The sequence below is a fragment of the Nymphaea colorata genome, chromosome 1 (genome assembly GCF_008831285.2).
Source record: "Nymphaea colorata isolate Beijing-Zhang1983 chromosome 1, ASM883128v2, whole genome shotgun sequence".
Taxonomy (NCBI): domain Eukaryota; kingdom Viridiplantae; phylum Streptophyta; class Magnoliopsida; order Nymphaeales; family Nymphaeaceae; genus Nymphaea; species Nymphaea colorata.
Genome location: NC_045138.2, coordinates 25,874,647 through 25,897,101, shown reverse-complemented (window position 1 = coordinate 25,897,101; position 22,455 = coordinate 25,874,647). Strand labels below are relative to the sequence as shown.

The 22,455-nt window shown below is 39.8% G+C and overlaps 4 protein-coding genes across 6 annotated transcripts; 2 read left to right on the top strand and 2 right to left on the bottom strand.

Moving 5' to 3' along the window:
* Window positions 1-184: 184 nt before the first annotated feature.
* LOC116246458 (pre-mRNA cleavage factor Im 25 kDa subunit 1-like) lies at window positions 185-3,681 on the top strand. Of its 2 annotated transcripts, none has more exons than XM_031618349.2 (7): window positions 185-564; window positions 908-953; window positions 2,360-2,453; window positions 2,714-2,778; window positions 3,038-3,124; window positions 3,202-3,312; window positions 3,464-3,681. In XM_031618349.2, the coding sequence occupies exons 1-7, from the start codon at window positions 446-448 to the stop codon at window positions 3,533-3,535; spliced, it is 594 nt and encodes a 197-aa protein (XP_031474209.1). In that variant the 5' UTR covers window positions 185-445; the 3' UTR covers window positions 3,536-3,681. The 2 variants fall into 2 exon arrangements, with proteins under 2 accessions (XP_031474209.1, XP_031474208.1); XM_031618348.2 differs by having other exon boundaries at window positions 192-564; window positions 2,705-2,778.
* LOC116246457 (uncharacterized) lies at window positions 3,654-6,007 on the bottom strand. The gene is made up of 2 exons (XM_031618347.2): window positions 4,823-6,007; window positions 3,654-3,949 (listed from the first exon to the last, which is right to left on the bottom strand). The coding sequence occupies exons 1-2, from the start codon at window positions 5,762-5,764 to the stop codon at window positions 3,881-3,883; spliced, it is 1,011 nt and encodes a 336-aa protein (XP_031474207.1). The 5' UTR covers window positions 5,765-6,007; the 3' UTR covers window positions 3,654-3,880.
* Window positions 6,008-7,576: 1,569 nt separating this feature from the next.
* LOC116266813 (protein PLASTID TRANSCRIPTIONALLY ACTIVE 14) lies at window positions 7,577-15,413 on the bottom strand. 2 transcript variants are annotated; one of them, XM_031648206.2, is made up of 13 exons: window positions 15,227-15,413; window positions 14,921-15,109; window positions 13,270-13,407; window positions 11,738-11,863; window positions 11,281-11,409; window positions 10,902-10,991; window positions 10,192-10,342; window positions 9,754-9,863; window positions 9,430-9,498; window positions 8,713-8,818; window positions 8,433-8,630; window positions 8,112-8,154; window positions 7,577-8,019 (listed from the first exon to the last, which is right to left on the bottom strand). In XM_031648206.2, the coding sequence occupies exons 1-13, from the start codon at window positions 15,281-15,283 to the stop codon at window positions 7,941-7,943; spliced, it is 1,485 nt and encodes a 494-aa protein (XP_031504066.1). In that variant the 5' UTR covers window positions 15,284-15,413; the 3' UTR covers window positions 7,577-7,940. The 2 variants fall into 2 exon arrangements, with proteins under 2 accessions (XP_031504066.1, XP_031504076.1); XM_031648216.2 differs by having other exon boundaries at window positions 15,195-15,327.
* Window positions 15,414-16,778: 1,365 nt separating this feature from the next.
* On the top strand, window positions 16,779-21,903 carry LOC116266822 (uncharacterized). The gene is made up of 6 exons (XM_031648225.2): window positions 16,779-17,347; window positions 18,130-18,252; window positions 19,953-20,129; window positions 20,218-20,299; window positions 21,298-21,362; window positions 21,452-21,903. Exons 1-6 carry the CDS (start codon window positions 17,057-17,059, stop codon window positions 21,815-21,817), a joined length of 1,104 nt encoding a protein of 367 aa, XP_031504085.1. The 5' UTR covers window positions 16,779-17,056; the 3' UTR covers window positions 21,818-21,903.
* Window positions 21,904-22,455: the final 552 nt, after the last annotated feature.

The window sequence follows — 22,455 nt, the reverse complement described above, 5'->3', positions numbered from 1 at the left end:
AGGTGAATGTTTTTATCACATAAACAAAAGAATACCACATCAAATTCATGGAAGCGTTGGAAGCCAGGATAATTTAATAAATCAAGCGAATTTTTCTGTAACAAATCTAAAAAAGAAATTCTTTTGCTTTTTTTCTTTCAGGCTGATAACACCTTTGTGTGGACTTACGCAAACTCTCTATGCTCGGATTCTCGAAGGCACACCAAAAAATTGGTTTCTTTTAATCAAAAGAAATTCCAGAAGCTCGGAGAGAGGCTTGACTTTTGGACTGTTGCCGCGCCCTCCACCTTCGTCTCCTCGACAACGAGACACCAACGCGATAGAGATCGCGCGTCTTATGCCACGTTTGATAACTTCTTCCCTGATCCAATATTTGAACCATTTCTCTGTTACTAAACCGCACTTCAGACTCTAGAGCAAAAGAGAGAGAGAGAGAAGGAGAGCTATGGAGCCTGGGAAAATTGCGGACGTCTACCCATTGACCTCCTACTACTTCGGCTCCAAGGAACCAAAGAAAGAGAAGGACGAGTTCTTGTCGGACAGGATCCTCAGGATGAAATCCAAGTGAGGTTTCCTTCATCAACTACTCTCTCTCTCTCTGTTTAATCATGAGCTGCCCATGATTTTTGTTATTTGTTAGTCTCTCTTTTCTGTCAACTCTCTTCAAGTACCCAGAAATATATCAAATAACGAGTTTCTTGATTTATGCGTTGTTCTATATTGTGTGTTTGGTTGGAACCGTTATGTCAATAGTGCGGAATATACTGTAGGGTACTTTTATACGATTCTTCTTCCTCTTTGGTCGACCACAGTTTAAATTCTATGCGTATTTGCACTGCCAATCTGCAGAAGACGCGATCCTTTTCTCTTGGGTCAAGCTAATTAGTTTTTACTTGTTGTGTATCAGTTTTATGAGAGATGGATTGAGAAGATGCGTGGAGGGGATAATTCTGGTTAGTAATGGTTAACTCGACTGGTTTTTTATTTCTATCATGTTGATGTGACGGATGATCAGTGTATGAGTTTCCTTTTCACACCAAGAGAAGGTTGATATCTTTCTTCGGGAAATCGTTCCGCGATTGGGATGTCTATGTTCTTTCAGGCCTGTGCTGCTTATGCTCGTTTCTGCATAATTTCTGTTCACTGTCTTCCGGGGTACATAGCAGGAGATGGTTTTTCCTTCCTGTTCTAGACCGTAGTTGCATGAATCTTTCTCGTTCCCACCTGCTTATTCTTGGCTCTGTGATTGTAATTTCACAAGTTCCTGAGTATAATGAAAGATCTAACTGACAAGTTGTTTGGACGTAGGATAGAGAGGCATCTGAGAAACGGATACTTTACAAATAATGCAACAAACCAACGCAACAACCGTGAGCCAAGCCAACACAATTTTTATGGGAAAAATAGTTTGTGTTATGTTTAGTAAACAACTTTAATTGACAGAATCTGTACATTAAAGGCATTAAGACAAAGGGCAGTATATAAGTTGCAAACAAAACAAAAATGACTGCTGAAACAGAGGCAGAGAACTAGAAAATTTATTTAAGGGCCGTCGTTCTTACTTTCTGAACGTGTCCAACACTGCATGTGTATGTCTCACACTAGGAGGATGTTCAATGCAGGGTGTGTTGGCGCATGTTCTGCAGTCAAGGAAATAGATGATCCATGTTGAGTTTAGTGGCCATTGCCTCATTTGTTCTTCTAGTCTCTAGGAAACCAGGAACAGAACATTCCATTCCTGGCATTCTTAGGAAGAGAAATCAAATGTCCTTCAATGGTTGCATCTTGTCCTGGTAATGTAGATTTAGTAGTTTAAGTCCTCATCAACAACTCTTCTCTTGCATGTAAAGAAAGATGAAGTGCCATAAAATAATCCAGCTATAGGATAGGAGCAAAAGAATGCAGAAAAGGCATGGAAGAAATCAAAATAAATGGGCTGTATAAACCATGATTTTGTTGCTTGAAGTGGGAAATTTTTATTTGAAACTAGTTCACCGTATGGCATCTATTGGGGTAAAAAGTGTAAACAGTTCCTTCTTCCAGGAATGAAAAACTCTTATGCAACTTAAAGCATTTTAGGAATGTCCGTTGCAGTATTGGCGAGGAGAGAATCATTTCTACGAGTAATGTTGGATATAGGACACCATTATAGTCCACTGCTGAACATGCTGTAGGGATTTCAGATAGCATTTCTGCTTTGCTTTCCACACAATTTTGCAATCAGATTAATAGTGTCTTTTGTATACAAATTGGTTTCTTCAACATTTTTGACAAATATGTGCACCTAACCTTTTCTCCCTTTTCCTGTGCACTCTATTTCTTTCCCTTTCTATTGATCAAAATATGGATGATGTAATAGGTCGAGCAGTTCAAACATCCTCATGTGTTGGTTCTGCAAGTAAGAAATTCTTTCTTCAGGCTGCCTGGTGGCCGTCTAAGGCCTGGTGAAACAGGTAAATCAGTTCTAGTCTGAAATTGGAAAATAATAAGTTTCTCTTGCAAAAGTTACTTAAATAAGATGAATTTTTAGGTCATATTTTGTTGCTTTCTGGTCTAAATTTCTCAGTGTTTTACAAAGTTATGGCTATTTTGCTGCCACTCATATGTTTTACTGCAACATGGCATAGAACAAACTTTTTTTTCATCAGGGAGTTTTTTTTTAGATTGGTGAACTGAATGAGCAGTGACTGCATACTTTTCTTAGAAATTGAAGGATTAAAGCGCAAGTTATCAAGCAAGCTCTCTCCTGATACGGTTGACCCAGAGAAGGAGTGGCAGGTAACTCCCTCGTTGGTTTTCTGCAATGAGGATAAGCATTACTATAGGTTAATAGCTTGAGTATGGCTACGATAATGTACTATTCACCTTTTCAATTTGATTACACTATCCTTACTCTTTAAAGTAAAGTATATACCTGGATCTGAAGAGGATAATATAAGCATGTGGTTTATTCTGCTGTGGCAGCCCGTTCTTTGTTCTTGTTGGCTTTTATTGTCATATTCAACGTGTAGTGTTTTTTTAAATTTCATATAATCAGGTAGAAGAATGCGTTGGCATGTGGTGGAGGACTGGTTATGATACCATCATGCTTCCTTATTGCCCATCTCACGCAAAGATGCCAAAGGTGAAGAAACCAACACAACTGCAGAGTTCGGCATTTAGATTTGAATCATTTGATCCTCGTTACTGTTTCTCTTACAGGAATGCTTGAAATTGTTCTTGGTTAAGCACTCTGCAAGTCAGACATTGAAAGTTCCTAAAAACATGAAGTTACTTGCAGTTCCACTCTTCCAGCTTCATGACAACGCCAAGGTACCAATGATTCTACTCTTGAGAGCTGCCAAAATTATGAAATCGAATATCAATTATTTGATCGATAATTGGGTGGCATATGTCTCTCTCGCTCTCTACTCTTGGGAGCTGCCATTTTGTCTCTCACGAATTTTGCACTTCATTTTTGCAGACTTATGGCCCCATAATTTCCAGCATACCAGAACTTCTATCGAGATTCTCTCTCAATTTCATCTGCAATTGAATATGCTGCTCAAAGATCTCTAGGAGATTGGCTTCACTTTGTGGATACTACGTGTAGTAATATGTTCTGTACCCTAATTCGGACCTTCCGAATTGTGTAATGATATGCTGTCACCATATAAGCAAATAAATGTTATGATCTTTCGATAGATAAAACATGGCCGCCTATGCCAATTTTGAAAACAAAAGACGAGAACCCGACTCTTGGAAGTTATATGCATCGTTACAGTGAGTTCAATCATCTGGGAACATGAAAGTGTCACTTTCTGCCTTGAAAAGCAAATAAATGCTTAAAAGCGTGGCAAAGCCGTTTGCAACATGAATGTGCAAAGAGACCCCGTCGCGCCTACCGTTGCCTGCCTTTGGCTTTTGCTTGGACTCTGGGCACTATCTTGAACTTGCCAGTCAGTTGTTGCTGCAGCAATAGAAGGTGACAGTTTAGAACCGAGCGTAACAAGAACAACAATTCAGGGAAAGTAGATATAAGCCAAATTGCAAACAACACCATCGCCCAGACACATCAGCAGTTACAGCAATGACTTCCATCTTTCATAATCTCTTTACAGTGCACAGAGGTGATCTATATAGTTCATTTTGGCGGAGAAGTTAGCAGGATCATTTCAAGGTTATCAAGAAAAATAAACCAAATTTCCGTATATTATTACCATATTCATCAGTTTTCAGTCATATCGTGCAACAAAAGGTTCAATTTTGAAATGGAACTGAACTTCCAAACGTGATCTGGACGTCAATATGCAAAATTTAATATAATGAGAAATCTGTTATCTGGTAGGAGGATTCAAAGAAAATATCTGAATGCGGCAAAACGCGAAACTATCTGAGGCGCTAAGAAGATGTACTAGAAGCTATCATAGTTTGTTGGCTTATATTGTTAATCTTGAAGATAAGGGATACTAAAAAATGGCATACCACACGAGCTTCCCAGACAGTGCGAGAAACCCTTGGCATGATCGAAAACATCACATATATGGGTGATGTAAGGTAAACCATGCGATTGAAAGCTTAGAAAATGAGCGGACAAAGCTATAGAGAAGTTGGCCTCAGAGGTTTGACACTTCCGATAAGGTATGGAGCAATCTAACATACGAGACTTGCTTCATCTGCTTGGTATACCATGACTGAAAATGAATTACCATCTCAAAGAACTTCTAAATCAGGGAATCGACTTTAAAAACCAAACTCCGTAGGCAACCATGCTAAAACAAGAAGCGAACTCGAATGGCAAACGGAAAATCGAAAAGATGTCAAAGGAAAGGGCTTCATTTACCTTCTTCCAGAGGTGAGTGTGAAGTTTGCAGAAGCCGACGATGAGACCACCAGCTCTTTCTTCTTTGTACTCGAGGTGCAGATCATTCTCCAAACCACAGGAAGCATGGAAGGCAGATGAGCATCTTGGCTCCGAGCACTCGATGACCGAGCCCTTGTTAGTGTCGCAGACATAGCAATGACCTTCCCATCTCCTTCGCGGGACGTTGGAGCAGTCGATGCCTTCCCTACCCGCAGAGTCCCTAAAGAACACTTCGGGAACAAGAAGCGCGCACAGAATGTGAGCCCACCTGCCGTCGGTGGTGGGCTTGAGAGCGCCGTGATCGGCCGGGCAGAGGCAGCAAGATGGCGGCTCCTTGGAGCAACTGTTGCGCGATTGGCATTTGGCGCAGAACCAGTCGCCTTCGGGGATAGCACGGACGAGGGGATCGCCGTAGCAGGAGGCGTGAACCATGACGTCGCAGCCATCGCAGAGGACGATGGGATCAGAGGGATCGCCGTCGGTACTCTTGCAGACGTCGCAAACTATGCCGTCGTCTTCCTCCTCCAGCTCCTCGTTGCTGTCGGCGCTGCCATCTTCACGAACTACTCCTTTTTCCTTCTTTACTTCTCTTTGTGGGGCGGAATCGAAAGTGGGGCGCCTCTGAAAGAGAGCGTTCTTGGATATGGGTGATTGAGAAGGGCGGCGCTGGCGTTTCGGGGGAGAAGGGGAGGGAGATTCGAATTGGGGGGGTTGATAAAGAGCCCAGATTCTCTTTTTGGCTGGAAGGCAGAAGGTTGTAGTGGTGGTGATGCTGGGATTAGCGTCCCGCTTCCTGCCATGTTCTCCTTCTTCCTCTTCTTGCTGCAGAAGCTTGAACCGCTTGAGAGGATGAAGGCCGTGGAACCGCTTCGACGGCGATCTGTAGTCTCCCTTGGAGTGATGAGCCTCCCTCTCGTCCATCTCTCTCTCTCTCTCTCTCGCTCTCCCTCTCTCTGTGGCTCTAGCAAGTAAGCAGAAGAGAATGAGAAGATGCACAGGGAAAGGGGCGAAGGCGGAGGGAAGTAGAGGAAATGGCGGTGGCGGGAAAGGTGAAAAACACCGGGAAACGAAGTTTCGCAGCTTTGAAAAACCGGTTTTGGGATCTTCGCAAGTCCTGAAATTTTGAAACGAAGAGAAGGAAAATTTAAGGGGCGCCCTCTCCCCCTTCTTTTCCGTCTTCTCCTCCCGCTTCTGGGGCTTCCCTCCAATTTCATTTCCAAAGGCGCCTACTCTTTTCTTTTCGAGAACATGCCCATTTAGAGTCTTGCTCTTGTCATAAATTTCAAAAAACAATCTCATATTTGTAGTTTCGAATGCAAACCATGTTTAAGAGGGACAAGCATCAACAGCAATCCTTGTTGACATGATGGTTAAAGGACCCACATTTTAGGGCCATTTGGGCCTCGTCTCAATAGGGGAACAAGCTTTGAGTACGTATTTTTTATATGAGCATAAGATCTAAGTGTAAGTTTAGTCTCGTATCTAAAAATTTATAATGAACCTTAAAGGATTTATAAAAAAAAATTGTTAAATGATTAGTTATCTTAGTTCCTAGCTTTTTTTTGAGTTTGAACACCACCAAACCAGGTGGTAACATTGTGACACAAGCAGGTTGTATGTTGAAGCCTTAAAAACAGGAATTAGATCCAAAGCATGGTTCATGTAAGAAGTTTGTGTGCGTTTAGAATTATATCAAAAGGTCAGTCCTTTACATAAACTTTCATTTCTTTCCTTCCCCTCTGCGTTCAAACATGCAAACTTCGTGGCGGCTTTTTCGAATGCTTTGAATTTCGTTCCGTGCATCGACCTTGGCGGTTCGCGGGCGGTTCCTGGGATTTAAACGTTAAAATTTGATCTTGGGATTCGTCATCTTTTAGGCATTGAATCATATCAAATTCAGTTTTAGACTTATGTATGTATTGTAGATTAATACTACCCGAACCATTTAGACGCAATAGTGCGTGACTTATTAAATGGATATGAGTCTTTGAGCTGTACGATAGACTTGAGGACGAGTTAGAAATTTTTTATGAGAGTGATCGAATTAAAGTTTAAAAATTTTGACTAAGATTTTCATACAAGAAATGGTACTTATCCCTTTTTTTTTTTCGATTCCGAAGAGTAACATGTCCCTTCTTTGGCAGAGAGCAGATCCAGTTTAAACTCTGTCCAAAATCAGCATAAATGGCAACATTGTTGCTGAAATAGACAGGCGCGTAGCGATTTGCTTTCTTAAATGCTGCAAAAAAAAAAAAAAACCAGTCCAATGGCTTATATAATCGGATCCGATAATTCCTTAAGTTACTTCATAGGAAATAGTTATTTATAATTAGAACATGGCAAATGGAAATTAAGAAAGTGACGGTCAACTTTTTGTCACAGCTTCAAAGTGCAATGAATGTTAGAAATTTCTCCAACCACACCAAACTTGGCTTCCATTAGGCCAAGAACAGGCCGAGCCGTTTATCTTGAATTTGTACCAAGATATGCATTCATCCAGTGCTTGTGTGCTAATTAAGATACAATTTGCTAATTCCTACCAGAACTTTTTATCTTTATCCTTTTTTACTTATCCGTGTAATCGTTTGATATTTAAAATCTTTCAATTAACTTTCAAGTTGAAAGCGGTCAAGCGCTCGACACTGCAGAAGCATCTCCTGGGCATGATTATAATCTAGTAGGAGTGCCAAATCCCAACTTCCCATTTTAAGAGAAAGGAAATCAAAAAAGGAATGGAAAAGGATTTTTTTAATGTCATTAGTATTTGGCACTTTCATTTAGCACCGACAGTCAAAATGCTGTATGCCTTAAACATCCATGAAAAAAGAAAGAATATCCAAGAAAAATCATACACGGACGACTTACATCGGTGAGCATAACATGCGCTTTTGACGTGTTATCAGCTTCTAAGTTCTGAACTCTAGCCTCCTCTTGGACGGGAAGGGTACAATCAAAACACAAATAGAATCATAAGGCATGCAGTGCTTTCAAAATTTCCACAGCCTCCCACATACACAAGCAACACACAAAAAATTGTTGCTTGTACATAAATACAAGGTGATAAACTACGCCAATTTTATAGAAGCTCAGTAGTTGATCAGAAGAGTATCCTGTCTAGGTAAAGTTCCAAGGCACTGTTAATCTTCTGAATGAACATCTTACGGTGCATTCTGTATCTGCAAGGAGACAAGGTATAAGAAACAGGACCAGAATGATGTGTTTAGTTTTCGTCCAAATACCAGCAGATCATCTGCAGCAGTGAACATACCTGATTGCAGCTTCCAGTGTTCTGCTACACTGAGGATTAGAATCTGAACATTTTCAGTTGACCAAGGATTAGAACTTAAAATATTTCTATCACAGAAATCAATCTCAATTGACCTAAATTTAGCAATTTTAGGCCCTACATGTGCATCTGAAAGACTCAGATCTCAGGTAAGTGCGTGGAGTTCCACAAAGGGAAGCCACCTTGAGATCAAAGGTCAAAGATGCTCAAGTTCGGATACCATCAAGCGTTCAAACTTGGATTCAATCAACACCCCTATTTACAAAAAATAAAGAGGCCATTCTCATTTTTCAAAACTCATACCCAGGATTTGCTGATCATGTTCGGCTGTTGTAGGGAACTCTGCTAAAAACTGTTGGCATTCTTCCTGCAACTCCAATACTGCTTTCCTTTCTAAACTCGGAATTGGAGGCATATCCCCATCTGACCATGTGGGTAAAGTACGTGCAGCTGCCAAGATAGCACCATCAACAAACGTATCTTCTCCTTCAGAAAGCCTACCTGTAAAAACCAATTTCTTGAGCTGCGTATTTAATAGACAGGATATAGAGAGGTGTCAACAAGAAAAAAAGACCACACTTACTGTTGTAATAGTAGTCACTTGGAAGGCCTGATATGTTAAAAGCTGATAAAAATGAATCCAAGTGAATCTTTGAATGTCCAGAGAAAGGTATCTCGTCCCAAGGATTCTGGTGTGCCAATCAGCAAAATACACAAATAAACAGTTAGAGAAGCAAAAAAGGAAATCATCAACATGGAAGAAGAAAAAAACCAAGCACCTACAGATAAAACATTTGAGTAGTTACACTGCTTGACAAGTACAATAATCCCAGGTCATGGAGATGTACAGATATACCCAAGAGGTTGCTAAATCTTAATTAAATAGGAATAACTCAGATGGAAAGCTCGCTAAATTGAATTTGGAGTCACATTTTGCAGTTCTAAGATGCACAGACGTACCACTATACACAGATAAAAAAAAATACAATTATGGAGAAATTTACAATGTGCGGACTATAATCTTAAGAAATGCCAGAAATTAATAAAGCTAGAAATCAAGCACATCAGGCAAAATCCAAAAGCATGGTCTAAGTAGCTCAAGCTTTTGTCATGGGAAGAGGTATAAATCATATTGACTGGACTGGCAGTGAAATGAAAACAAAGTAAAGACATTATGTAATAAAGCATATATATCTTATGGCGTATCAAACAGTCTAACTTGTTACCAAAGAAACAGCAGAAAAAGGGTGACTGGTCTACAGCTGTTATTCATAGCATCATCTTTGCACAAAATACTTACTGTTGGCAATGAAAATCCATATCTCTCCATCAACATATGATTCTGTCCTGCCATATAATTGATTGTCATCTGCAGTAATTTTTCAGAAACAGGGTGAGTTCTTTCAGAAATAAATGAACACATAATGAAGTTCTGAGACAGGATTTTACTTTTTACAACAGAAACCTGAAGTTTGTGATTAGTTTCAACAAGAACTTTTGAATTTATGAAGGTTTTACTAAATAACCTAACTTGTACAGGTAAATACAATGAGAACAGTCAGATAAAAAGGGTTGCCAAGGGAATATCTGTCAGTATGGTTCTTAGGATAATTGAAAGTTTCACCTCATCCCCTTTTCGGATTCTCTGACCAGCATTTATCAACACCTCCAGCATGCGATCCTTGAAACGCCAATGCAGGAAACAGTTGGGTCGAAAGGAATGATTTAGCATATCTATACAGTAGAAAAGAGAGCTAGTTAAAGGCCAAAAGAAGTACAACTCTTTAAAAAAACAACATTGTGATATAAGGACTTCCAATAAGAGAAACAGATTTATAAGGATTATTAGGATCCAAGTTTAAATGCATGCGAAGCACCTTCCACAGATGCTAAGTTACAAATTTAACTTTGAAGTTTGCTACCAGGTTGTCTAATTTGAAAAAGGACTCATTCCTTCCAAGAAATTTATAATCAGATTAAGCAATATATCTTGCTACCCTACTCATATTAAACAACCATAACAAAATTCTAAGCTAAATCGGGCAATGGTAATCAACATTACCAGCATAAGGAACTAGCATATTTGTATCTTGGATTAATGCACCAATCCTAAGTTGTAAATTAGTGCAACGGGACTGAGCAATGCCCACTGCCCAAAGGAACCTTTCAGGATCACGAGCAAGACGTTTTATCTTCAAAGGAGCGCCAGGATGCTGTTTCACATGAAATAAAAATGCCTTCCATTAATCATACTGAGAATTTTTAATAAACAATAAGAAATGCTTGCAACTTGTTAATCATCATCAGACAGACAAAGGTGGCACCGCGTAGATGGATTCAGAAAGTTCTTCTGAAGTTTATAAAGTGACTTGTACATAAGGGACACAGACACAATGCATGAATCAAGACGTCCTTGTGACAGCAAATAAAGCAATTGTATAGTGAGAATGGCTCTTAAGTTATGCTAGGAACCTAAAAGGTTTAGATTCTACTTGGATTGGATACAGCCCTGTAAATTTGGTCATGGGTTGCTATGAGGGAGAATCGATGTCCTTTAGCAGAAAGAAACTGAATCACCAGCTGTCCGCTTTGCAGAATAAAGTGCCTGTAGCACAGCAGTTGAGGGGAACTCATCCGCCATGGTAGGGGATAAAAAGTCAAACTATTCTATATCCAGACTCTGGATGACAGATCAGGGAACTGATATCAAGTTACTCAAGTCAACATGCAAGTGCATCATTGATTGCAAAAAGAGTATCATAAGCAACAAACCCAATGCTTTTCCCAAAATTCCACAGCTTGGCGTTGTTTCTCACGAATAGCTACAGCAAGCTTCTGATCTTGTAGCTCTGAAAGCTCCTCCTGACAGAAAGAACAAGTGAACAAGAATCAGACCATGACTAGTATTTATCTTAGGAGCAAGGACTAATCTATAAGGGCAGATAAAAATATAGTAAATGGAATATACGTTGATCGGCCACAGAATCAACTCTATTAATGACAGCAATATATATGTAACTGTCTTTAGTTACCACTGAGAGCAGGTAACATTCGCATATCCTCACAAATTTATGTACAACGTTAACATACAGCTAAGAAGGATGGAACATATTGTAAGAATAAAAAAGACCTAAGTCTGGATAGCACACACCTCTGTTGCCAGAAGCAAACTTGTACTTTCATCTACACTAGGCAAAAAATCACCATACAGCTGCCAAAAGTTCCCTTCACAATCAAATGAAAACAGCAGAAGACACGCCAACCTCAGGTCCCAGTCTGCCTGCACCAGAAACTTATCAGCAATCTTCAAATTCCTGGCATTGCAAAAAGAATAGTGGAAGCCAGATTAACTGCAAGATAGCAAGACAATGTGTGATACTGTGCTGTGAACATGATTAGATCAGTCAGTCAAATGCAGCAACAAGCTGAAATTACAAACAATTGCAATGCCAAACATCAAGTAGAAATAAATATTTGAACTTTCTTTACATTTAACACTATGAACTTTTCATGGGACTGAACTCATAAAGCATTTACGCACTGATAGAAAGAAATTTGATAGCAAACTCTGAACATTCCATTCATTTACCAACAGTAAGGGCATATACCTCTTCATTGGTCGAGTTGATAATATCAAAAATGGGATGACCTAGCGGCACAATATCAGGAAAAAACATCCAGGGGAGTTTTTTACTAATGGTTAGCATCAATTCCAGTGGAATTTCCATAATAATCTGCAAGAAATGAAAATCAATAAATCAACATTACTACAAAAAATTTATCCATAAGAAAATATAAAATGTCGAGAAAAATTTAGTAAGAGAAAAGAATAGAAGTTAATAAATAGGAAAAACAATAGTAGGGACACATGAAAATAACAAACAATATCAACAACAACATCGATTCTTGTGGTATATCCCAAGTGCTCGGGCTCCTAATTTGGCGAATACCAACCTGCCTCTTAGCAACTTCAGTTTCAGCCTTAAAAAGGCTAGAAACCAAGAGACTTAAACACTTAGCCAGCCCCCTTATAAGTCCCACAAGATTCCTCACAATCTTTAAGTATGGGACTAAACTTCACACATCTAGCCCCCTCAAGGTATACGCGTTTGCACTTGTACATGCGAGACACTAGGTTCGAGTATTGAACTGGCTCTAGTGCCAATTGGAATAAACCGACCCACTCTCACCCCAGGCTTGGGCTCCTCGTTTGATGGATCCCTATCTGCCCTCCAACAGCTTCAGTTCCAACCCTAAAAAGATTAAGAAACAGGACATTTAATCACATAGCCGGCCTCCCAACAAGTCCCCCAAGATTCCTCGCAATTTTATACATGAGATTAAATTTCATAAATTGCAAAACATGATATTAGAGAAGGTTTGGTCTTCTTGGTTGTAGGTAGTAGACATATGTTCATCCTTCAAGAAGAATATAAAATATACTGTTCACTTCCTTTTTATTAGTGCAAATATCCTTTGGGCTTTCTCCTTAAAAACTTAAACCCTTGAAATAAAATAAAATGCATATTGCATTTCATACATCACAATCCTTTTTGCATATTCAGAAACAAGTGTAGATAGATATTTAATATGGACTAGATAAAAGTAACTGGAGAAATGGGACATCAATGAATCATATCAATAAACAGAAGGGCCAAATGTTGATGATAACTATGTAGACTGATGTAAGGACAACCTTTAAGAAATTCCTAAATGATCTCATATGGGCACAGAAAAAGAATAAGTTACAACTCAAAGTATGGATATATGATAAGGTTGTGACAAATTTGATACATCATGGACTCTTATCATTTATAATACGATGCTAAGTTTAGCATTTCATGGACTTTGTCATGAATAGCATTGAAAGAAGGTCTACATCACAGAGGGAGGTTTAGACAATTTTAAGAGAATAAGAAGCAAGAGAAGTTGCAGACAAACAAAAACATGAATTTTAATGCCAGAAAAATGTTGGATGCAAGACAAACAAACAGCAATAGTTTTGCCAATGACTGATGCTTAAGATCAACTAATCCATAATAATTCAACATATAGAACATGTAGACTAGCACAAATAAATAAATGATCAAAGCATGTACAAAATCAGTTGGTCATGAACAACGCAGAATTAGCTTCTCACCCGGGCTCTTCGTAGTGGTTCCACATCTCTAGAAGAATAAACCCCGAAACCATCAGGCCCTTCCATGAATTCTATTCCATAAGCACGAACATGACGAACATAGCCAATTTTGTAAAAATCAGGATCAGCAGGTTCCAACTGCCAACCCATGACAGATGTTAATAAATTGAACCAAAGAAAGAGAAAACAATTTGACTACAGACAACAAACTTCAAACTGGACAAAAAAATAATAAAATAAGCTTCTTCACCCATAGTCATTTAGCATAAAGTATGGACAACTGAACGGCAATGCTGAACTTTGCCACTCCACCCTGAAGCTGATGATTTCAATAACAACATTTCCAGCTTGTTCAACCAAAATAATTTGGGTACAGCATACGCACGATGAGTTTATATAGGTACTTCCTTAGTACTTTAAAACATATGGCACGGTCATGCTTTTCTGGTATGAGAAACCTTCCTATTGCAGTTACGTACTAAATAAGTTCAAGGAAGATATAGTAGATTCATTGTCTTTTGCTGCTAAGAGAGACTCTCCGATGTATATAGTTCCCAAGGATGCCATTTTGGTTTAAACAACATATTATAGCTCGCCTAACAAATGAAGTAGCAGTTCAGTAGTTAGAAAATGAGTTCGGTGAAGCTTTCCCATAGACCTAGCTGGCCTAGGACGCTTTATCAGTGTTATCACATAATTACTTGTGAAAAATGGGTTTCTTCACAAGAGGTTTTTTATGAAGAAGAAAGTTCGACAACTTCCTGCCACCTCAGGTCAAAGGAAGGATGTTGGGATTCAGAAATTAAATAAAGCAAGACTGAAATAAAAGCAAGCAGCATCTTTTGTCGTCAACATGAACAGAGGGATGGGCAAGGAGTTTGGCGCACACGCTATAAGGAAAGTGGACAAGCTCCTTGCATTTAACATGTTTCAAATATCATGCAAATGGATTTTGTTAGCAACTGCATTGGTACGTTCTGAGACAAGACACAAGCCATTTCCTCACGCATGAAACAGATTCCACCAGGTCACCAACAGATACTTTATTCCCATTTTTTAGGAACGGACTTCGTGATATGAATCAAGAAAAACTAATCTTATGTTCACGTTTCAGCATGGATCCTTCCACTCCAAACACTCCCCAGACAAATCAGTATGACATTAGTAACTAAAGAAAATTCTGCAAGTGGGACACGGGAAGTCCACAGAATCTCGAGATAAACATTACTCTTCAATAAGCTGGAGTAAGGCGTCTCTCGTACATAAAGAGATGATGTGAACAATTTCACACAATTTCAAAGGCTTCTTGTGCTGATCAATACTACGATAACCCTAATAAAAGATAATGTAATGTGACATGATAATTGACCGTTCCACGATTAACTATTCTAACCAGGCCCTCAGATGTCTCCCTTGCTCTTCTATTACTCGAAATCTTTGTTATCGTCGATAGAGAATAAGAAGTTTACAAAAATTGGTTGCCAGGATTTCGAATCAAAGCGACTTACCGACACATGAATTTTTCGAGGTCGTACAAATAACAAGGAAAACAAGAAGTTTGCAAATGTGGGTAGTGAAGTAGTTTGGCTTTGGGATCAGCCGAAACTTGGAAATAGTAAAAACATAATTGGGCAGATTCTTTTATACGTACTCCTCCTGGCATCGGTTGCTCAACACGAGGTTTCTCAAAGAGCATGAAAGGAGGGAGCCCAGTCTCGGCCTCCATATAAACTCCGGTAGCCGCCCTCGTCCATTCCTGCTTCTTCTTCTTCTGCTTCGTCTTCTGCTCCGATGCCCTCAATAATCGATCAGTTGGTTTGGCTCCAGAAGCAAAGCCATCCTTCAAAAACAGACGCCAACAAAGGAATAACTATACTATGACTTGCAAGAAAATGGTAACACAAGGGATCTGTCAGGACGTTTACAGGAGCAATAACGTGTGCCGTGACAAGCTCACCTTCTTCAATGTCTGGTAGCCGGTGGGTTGCAGATGAAACAGGAGAGAACTGCTCATGGCGAGAGAGAGAGAGAGAGAGAGAGAGAGAGAATGCTTCACCTTCCCGCCCGAGGGAAGACGTTATCCATTCCAGCCTTAATTTTTACCTCCGCTCGCAAGGTTTAACTGGGTGGGAAGTTGCAAGGGCCTTTTGGGTTCGAGTGCGGATCCAGATCCTGCATTTTTCCTCAATGCAGGATAACGGAGATATTTGTTGATACTATTGTTTGGTCCTACCGCTCAACGTTCTTTGTCTTTTTTTCTTATTCTCAAGTATGTTTGCTTTTGATGCCAAGTGACTTTCTGTTATCTTTTAACTTGCATATTAATTTTTTTTTTTTTTATCGATTGTTGTACTGTCTATTGCACAAACTCCATGAAAAATAAATATGTTTATTAATAATGGATTCATCCGGCAAAGCATATGAAAATGGATGGGTTACTAAACCAGCTAAGTTTATCATTGACCCAAGATCAACTAAAGACTTTAGCCTCTTTGCTGGACCCAATCCATTCTGCTCCTGTCTTTAGAAACTTAACCCATTGTGGTGCAAACAGATCGGACTAACCGGACAAGTGGTACACCTGATCTAGATGGTGAAGTATAATAGGAATTTATGTGGGGGCAGAATTACTCCCATGCATTCAAACCGGTTTCATTGAGATCTCCAAATGTTTGATGTCAATCTATATATTGGGATCTCAAGCACGTAAATGACAACCACAACAGGCTTGTACGTCCCGTGTGTAAGGAATGCAGGTGTCCTCCGAACAAATGGCTGGTGAACTAATTCTATATTTGGATGGGAGAAAAAAAAAAAGACAATACTAAACAGATGAAAATAAAAGAAAAATGAGATAATGTATGAAAAAGTAAGAGTTTTTTTTTTAAGTCACAAATTCTTTAAGTGTTTTCATTCAGTTCCCTTATGTAATTTATGTTCGATTTTTCAGAAAACGTAGTTAACGACGGCGTTATTTTCACCTTACTCGATGCAATGAAACATACGCTGAAGAAGCACAATACTTCTTTTGCCATTAATTTAAGAAAACAAAAAGAAAACGAGAAATAGGATTGACTTTCTTCGCTTTGTTTATACTGTAAGTAAACTAATGAATCCAAACCAGCAAGCATTGTCGAAAAAATAGATCAACGTTCCACTGAAGGTGTGTCAAAACGGGAATGAGATTAGAAAAAAACTGTTGTTTAGTCCGAGTCAATTATTTGATAACATCAGATCACACATTAAAGCGAGATGAGGTTCATTTTACGTGGCAACCTCATAGCAAATAAACACCAAATTTGAACATTGTATGAAAATGAGAATTTGAGATATCCAATAATTATTTGTCCAATATCTCGTAATGAAGTCGAATGTGGGGAGGGGCCGGACTTCAAATATTCAGGTATGAGATCTCAGTGAAGACATCCGAGGTAAACAAACGCCTTCTTAATCTCTATGTTGGAAGATAACATTATCTTCCCAATTAAAGACGGTGAGAGGCACACTCTACAACACAAGGAATCCTTTCACCTCGAGGCAATTGGGTGCAATGGGAAAGACAGGACCAGAGAGTGATGCTCATCGTTGAAGTAAAACACCCATCAGACTACGAACTTCTAATCAGTGTGCTGTTCTATTAATTCACAAGAAATGACGAGTTTCGTAAAAGGCTTCTCTAGTTGAATCGCGGTCGATAATTGGTGCTAATATCTTCCGAAAAGGTCCAGCGTTGGCATCTCCTCGTTGAGGAGAAAGAGGTCGCACGTGTAGAGGAGGAGAGGAAGAGATGGCGGGGCTGCTAGCTTGGGCAGCAGACGTGGTAGGAGGGAATGCCGGTGGGATTAACGATGAGGAGTTTCCATCGCCGAGGGCAGTGGTGTTCTCGCCCGAGCAAGAGGCGTACGTGAGGGAGAGGGAGGCTAAAGCCAGGGAGCTGCGGAGGAGCATCGAGCAATTGAGGGCCAGGCTGCCTCCTCCCCACATTTCACAGCGTCTTCCCCACCTACACGCCCACTCCGTCGCGTCCAACGCCGCCCTTGCTCTCCAAGTCGACGCCCACTCAGCCACCCGCCAAGAGGTGCGTATGCCATCTCACGATCGCCAGTCGTCCCCTCTCCGCTTCTCGGATAACAGGTTCCTTTTTTCTTCAATTACGTCTAAATGCGACGCAAGTTGACGTCGCCATGGCCAATTTGCCTTGTGGGTCGATTGGGGTTTGTGGGTTTCCTTGCCGTTGTTTGTTGGGTTTCAATCTTAAACTCGATCCTGGAAAACAGTTCGATGTAATTGATAGGTTTTTGTTTTCTCAAAGTGCACTAGTCACGTGGAATTGGATTCTTTAGATGTTATAATCGGATCATACATTAATTGCTGATTGCATCTTCGGGTTTATTTTGGTGCTTCCAGAAAGAATGATTGATTGCGTGATGTCGGTGTATCAGCGATTTGCAGGATAGATCAACTGCCATATATCTGGTCTCAACTGAAAATAAGTTAATTTGCCAAATGGTGGAAACGATGGGATCCGTTAAGACTTGCTACCGCACTTAAAAATTGGAGATGTTTCCTTGAGTGTTTTGGGTAGATCACTGTGAGAAAGTTTCATCTCACACTATAGACTTTCGGGGTTTAACGTGAAACGGTCAACGTGCTACCTATAATTATTGGCTTAACAATGTTCCTCAACATGATATGAAAAACGTCGCTAATAGCAATTATTGGCTCAAATCAATTGATCTTTTTCACGGGATACTCTGTTGAACGATGCAGCTGTACTTTACTGCGCAATGAAATGTTTTTAGCTCATCCAGGCCTGCTTTCCTTGACATGTACTAATTTGCGGTTTTTGCTAATCACCAGGCACAGTTAAGGGAAGCATCACTGCAAGAGGAAAATGCTGCTTATGAGAAGGCTATATCAAATGGTCAGAAGCAAATTCAGGAGAAAATGCAAGAAGCAAGTATCTTGGAGAATAAACTAAAGGTTGGTAACATATAGTATTTAAGCAGATTGCTAATTCACGAGCTAAAGGTTTTGGAGAACTTAATGCCCATGAAACATTGTCGCATTCTGTTACATTGTTCTCTCAATTTCCATTGCATCTTTTTACGTACAGTTGGATGAATTCCATATCAATCTTCAACTCTTGCTTTTATATGGTAGTGAGAATGTTTCCATCATTCTGCTGTTTGTGATTCTCGTCATTGTCGAAACTCCTCTTTGCAGTACTAACATATCATATTTCTTCATATTTGTGGTAAGTTTCCAGAACAGGATAATCAGAAAATCCAAGCGATTTAAAAGACTGAAAATCATTCCAAATTTCGCGATGCCCTATGAAAGGACAGACTCAAGTGAATCAGTTCTCTGGAGTTCTTTCCTCAGTTCCATGCCTTCTATCTTAGGTTTTCGTTGTTCTATACAATCACCATAATTTAAACAGATTCATGGCCACTTACATTCAAATTTCAAAAGTCATTGGTCTCAAAATCAATTTCATGATGTGGGCCTTTTTCATTTGTTTTGGGAACTCCAAGTGCTTGTCAATGAGACAGAAGCTGCATATCAGATATAAAAAGTAACAAAGGGTCACTTTAGCAACCTATCCTGAAGTTCTAGGTTTAGTGTGGCCAACCAAAAAGCCATAATTTGGCCATATCTTCTCGTTGAACAGTGTTCAATTTCTGCCTTGTAATTCCTGCCACTGTTGTTGCTTGATTCAGGCATCATTTGCGTTACCTTTTGGTGGAGTCCTCCTAAGCTATGGTTTAAATTACAGAATAATGGATATTCCTTGGAGACTTATTTTACCTTGATTATGCTTAAATTACTTGAATGAATAATACAGGGGGCAACAGATCATCCAAATCAATTAAGATCAAGGATTTTAAAGGGTCTTTTTGATTCACCAAAAAACAGGAATCAGGTGAATGGTTCTAGAATTTAGTTTTCTCTGCATCTGAACTTCCTTGTGTCTCAAGAGTGTGCTGAATCCGTGTTCCTGAGATTGTAACTCTTGTCCACCATCACATCTCAGATTGGATGCGTATCTTCATCATGCTTTGTCTGTGCTGCTACAATAAATCTCGTGGATGGATTGCATCACCTCATGCATGGATCTCATGATTTAATCATTTAAATTTGTTTTGTATGCAACGGTAAATTTCACTATATAATGGAGTTTAGCTTTCAAGGCCGTGCAACTTGAAGGTGAAAATAAAGCAAAAGTGTACTATCCAAGTTCAGCTTTGCATTAACTGGCTGTCCCTCCTCTTTCTTCATTTTCTTCCAAATGTCAAGCTAGGGTTTTACAGGCCTCTAGTAGGTTATGCCAAGAGATGCACTATTCACATCGATCTCTTGACCTTCTTCGACTTGAAGGTCTTTGACTAAACCCCCTGTCAGGTGTACACTCTTATTGGCTGGAGATCTTCCATATGAAGCAAGAGTCTACCACAGTAAATGTGGTTAGCATCACACCTTTTTTGAATGTCTTAGAAATGTATGTCCCTTTATACATCTCTTTCTTGTAGCGAGCAATGCTGTTAAGCCTATTATAGATATTTTTGTTGCCTGCTACAGAATGACCATAAGGAGCAACAGCATGGCCTTTTCACCGTGCTTCTTTGTCCTTTGAATGATTGTCCAATTTAACTATGCCATTGCTGGTGACTAATTTTCAGGAAATGGAATCTTCCGAAGGTACTTTCAGAGATGAATTGGACAAGCTGCAAGCTACATGGGAGAATAGGCGATCTGCAGAAGTGGTAGAAGTAGAAGCCAATTCGGTAGCCATAGAGGGAACTGATCTTGCTGGTGCATCTTCTGCAGGCGATTTAGAGAAGAAGAAAATTGAGTTGGTTGACTTCTCACTTCTGAGCCACTACTATCCCATGCCAATACTTCGGGGAAATCCAGTTTTTCATTTTTTTCCTTTTTTGTTGCCAGAAATCACTTGAGGAACAAATCCATAACTTGGAAAACTCGTGGTCTGAACTTCAACGAGATTCACTTAGGCAGCCTTCACCAGGTACGAACTTATATGCATTGTTCTGTATCACAACTTTGTAGTTCATGTATCTGTAGGTTCTTTTCCATTCAGCATTCTGTATTCCTCATAACTCATAAGTCATAAGCATAGCATGCATCATATTAATGCAATGATAGAAAAATGGCAACTTTGAGCCCATGTTTGTAAAGTACGACTTGGTCTTACTATTCTTGTTTGCAACTCTTTGTGAAATAATGATTATAAAGTTTGAAAATTTGCTGAAGCAACAAAACAATTTTTGACTAGCAGAAGCTTTCCTCTTCATATTTCTTGTTCATTGGTGATGAGGCGTATTATTAGTGGTCAAGTTCTATTCTGAGCTTGTAGGCACTGACCCGTTACACAATGGTTGTTGTAGAGACTGGGTCACTGGAGAGCACTTCTGGTAGAGAATCGTAGCTGGCACCGCAAGGTGCAGTCTTTTGTATTTTACAATTTTACATATGTGAAGTAAATGGTGGGGGTATGTTGATCTGGAAAGAGCAAATGATTGTATAATGGAGGTAATGGCTTGAGGAAGTTTTTGTGTATGTCTGGTAAATCACAGATATATAGGGATAAAGTGTTTCGTTGAAACCAGATAAGTGGTTGTTGTATGCCCAAGTGCCTTCTGTTATTCACCGTGCCCATGTACTTACATTGGTTGAGGAATGGTGATGTGCTGATGACATGAGCAAGCATGTCACTTTCCGTTCTATCTGTCTTTGAATTATTTGTGTCCTTTTGTCCATTGGCATAGTTCAGTGTCATGATCGAGGTACATTATATCCTCTCTGCTGATTGGAGAGGTCTTATTACTGATTACCCCCTGAATGTGACACTCATATTCAAATTCTCATCAAATGGAAGTTTCATTGTTGCTGGTTGGAATTAGAATTCTTTCCCAATACCTGCCAAGGAAAGTCCCGACCGTTTTTTGCTCATCCTTGGCATGTTCTCCATCTATAGGAGCTAACCTTAATGACTATATTATACAGCACAAAGGGAGAAGCTGTTAGAGAAGCAACTTCATAGCCTGTTGGAACAGCTGGCGACAAAACAAGTCAGTTCTATACAAGACTTTTTATTGCAGTTATTTATATAATTAAGTACTTCTAGCTGCTGACATCTCTCCATGATTTCAATCTTCAGGCTCAAGCAGAGGAATTGACTGTGGAAATTCATGCCAAAGAACTTGAGTTGGAGAAACTGAACGCTGTGCAGCTGAAGCTAGATTATGCAAGTATGGAAACTAACATGACGAGAAATAGAATGGGAAGATTTGGTTCTCTAGCTTCTGGTCCCATGCATGATAGGCCCGGCTATGGAAGAGACCATCTTAATTTATCGGGGCTTGTGGGTGACCCCACTGGTTCACGCGTCAGAGGCCGCTCCCTGCCAAGCGGAAGGCAGCAGAAGCTCATGCTAGCACGGTCGGCATTTGTATTATACATTTTAACCCTTCACTTGTTAGTTTTCATCAAAATTTCATCTGTAACATTAGGCAGGAGATCTTGATACTAATACTTCGACCTAGCATGCACAATGATTATCCATTGCATATCATGAAAGTTGGTTTATGAATACACGCAAACATTAGATAATCACTCTACCTTTCCACCATCGTGCTGTTCCATTCTGCTTTCTCGTGGTGCTGGTGCGTCGGATATCACAGTCAAACGTATGGCCAGGCTTCTTTTGCATGGTTGTGTAGGTCCCATATCTGCTGCTAGCCTGCTATGATGGGGCCAGATTCATGGGTAAGCCAGCTAAGTACGGCCGGATGCATGGGTATCTCCCATATTAAAGCCACACACGATTCTAGCCCTCGTCTTTTGTAGGTCCGACAATGAACGGAAACATCTGCAATTGGTAACAACCGAACAAATTATTGGCATTATTGATGCGTGTAAGCCCATTTCAAGAATTAAAGCCTGGCTGGGTGAGCGTCCTGCTACGTCGTCGTGGGCTTGTTGTCCATTGGATCATAAGATGGCAATCCGTTCTAGGCTCTGCTCGTTACGCAAATAAACATTTCATTCGCGTCTGCAGCCTCATCTCCATAAACTCAAAGAAAATTCAAAGGTCTGCCTAGATGTTGGCTAGGTAGGTTGAATCTTGGTTTGACATCTTAAGAAGGTGTTTAATAAAATAAA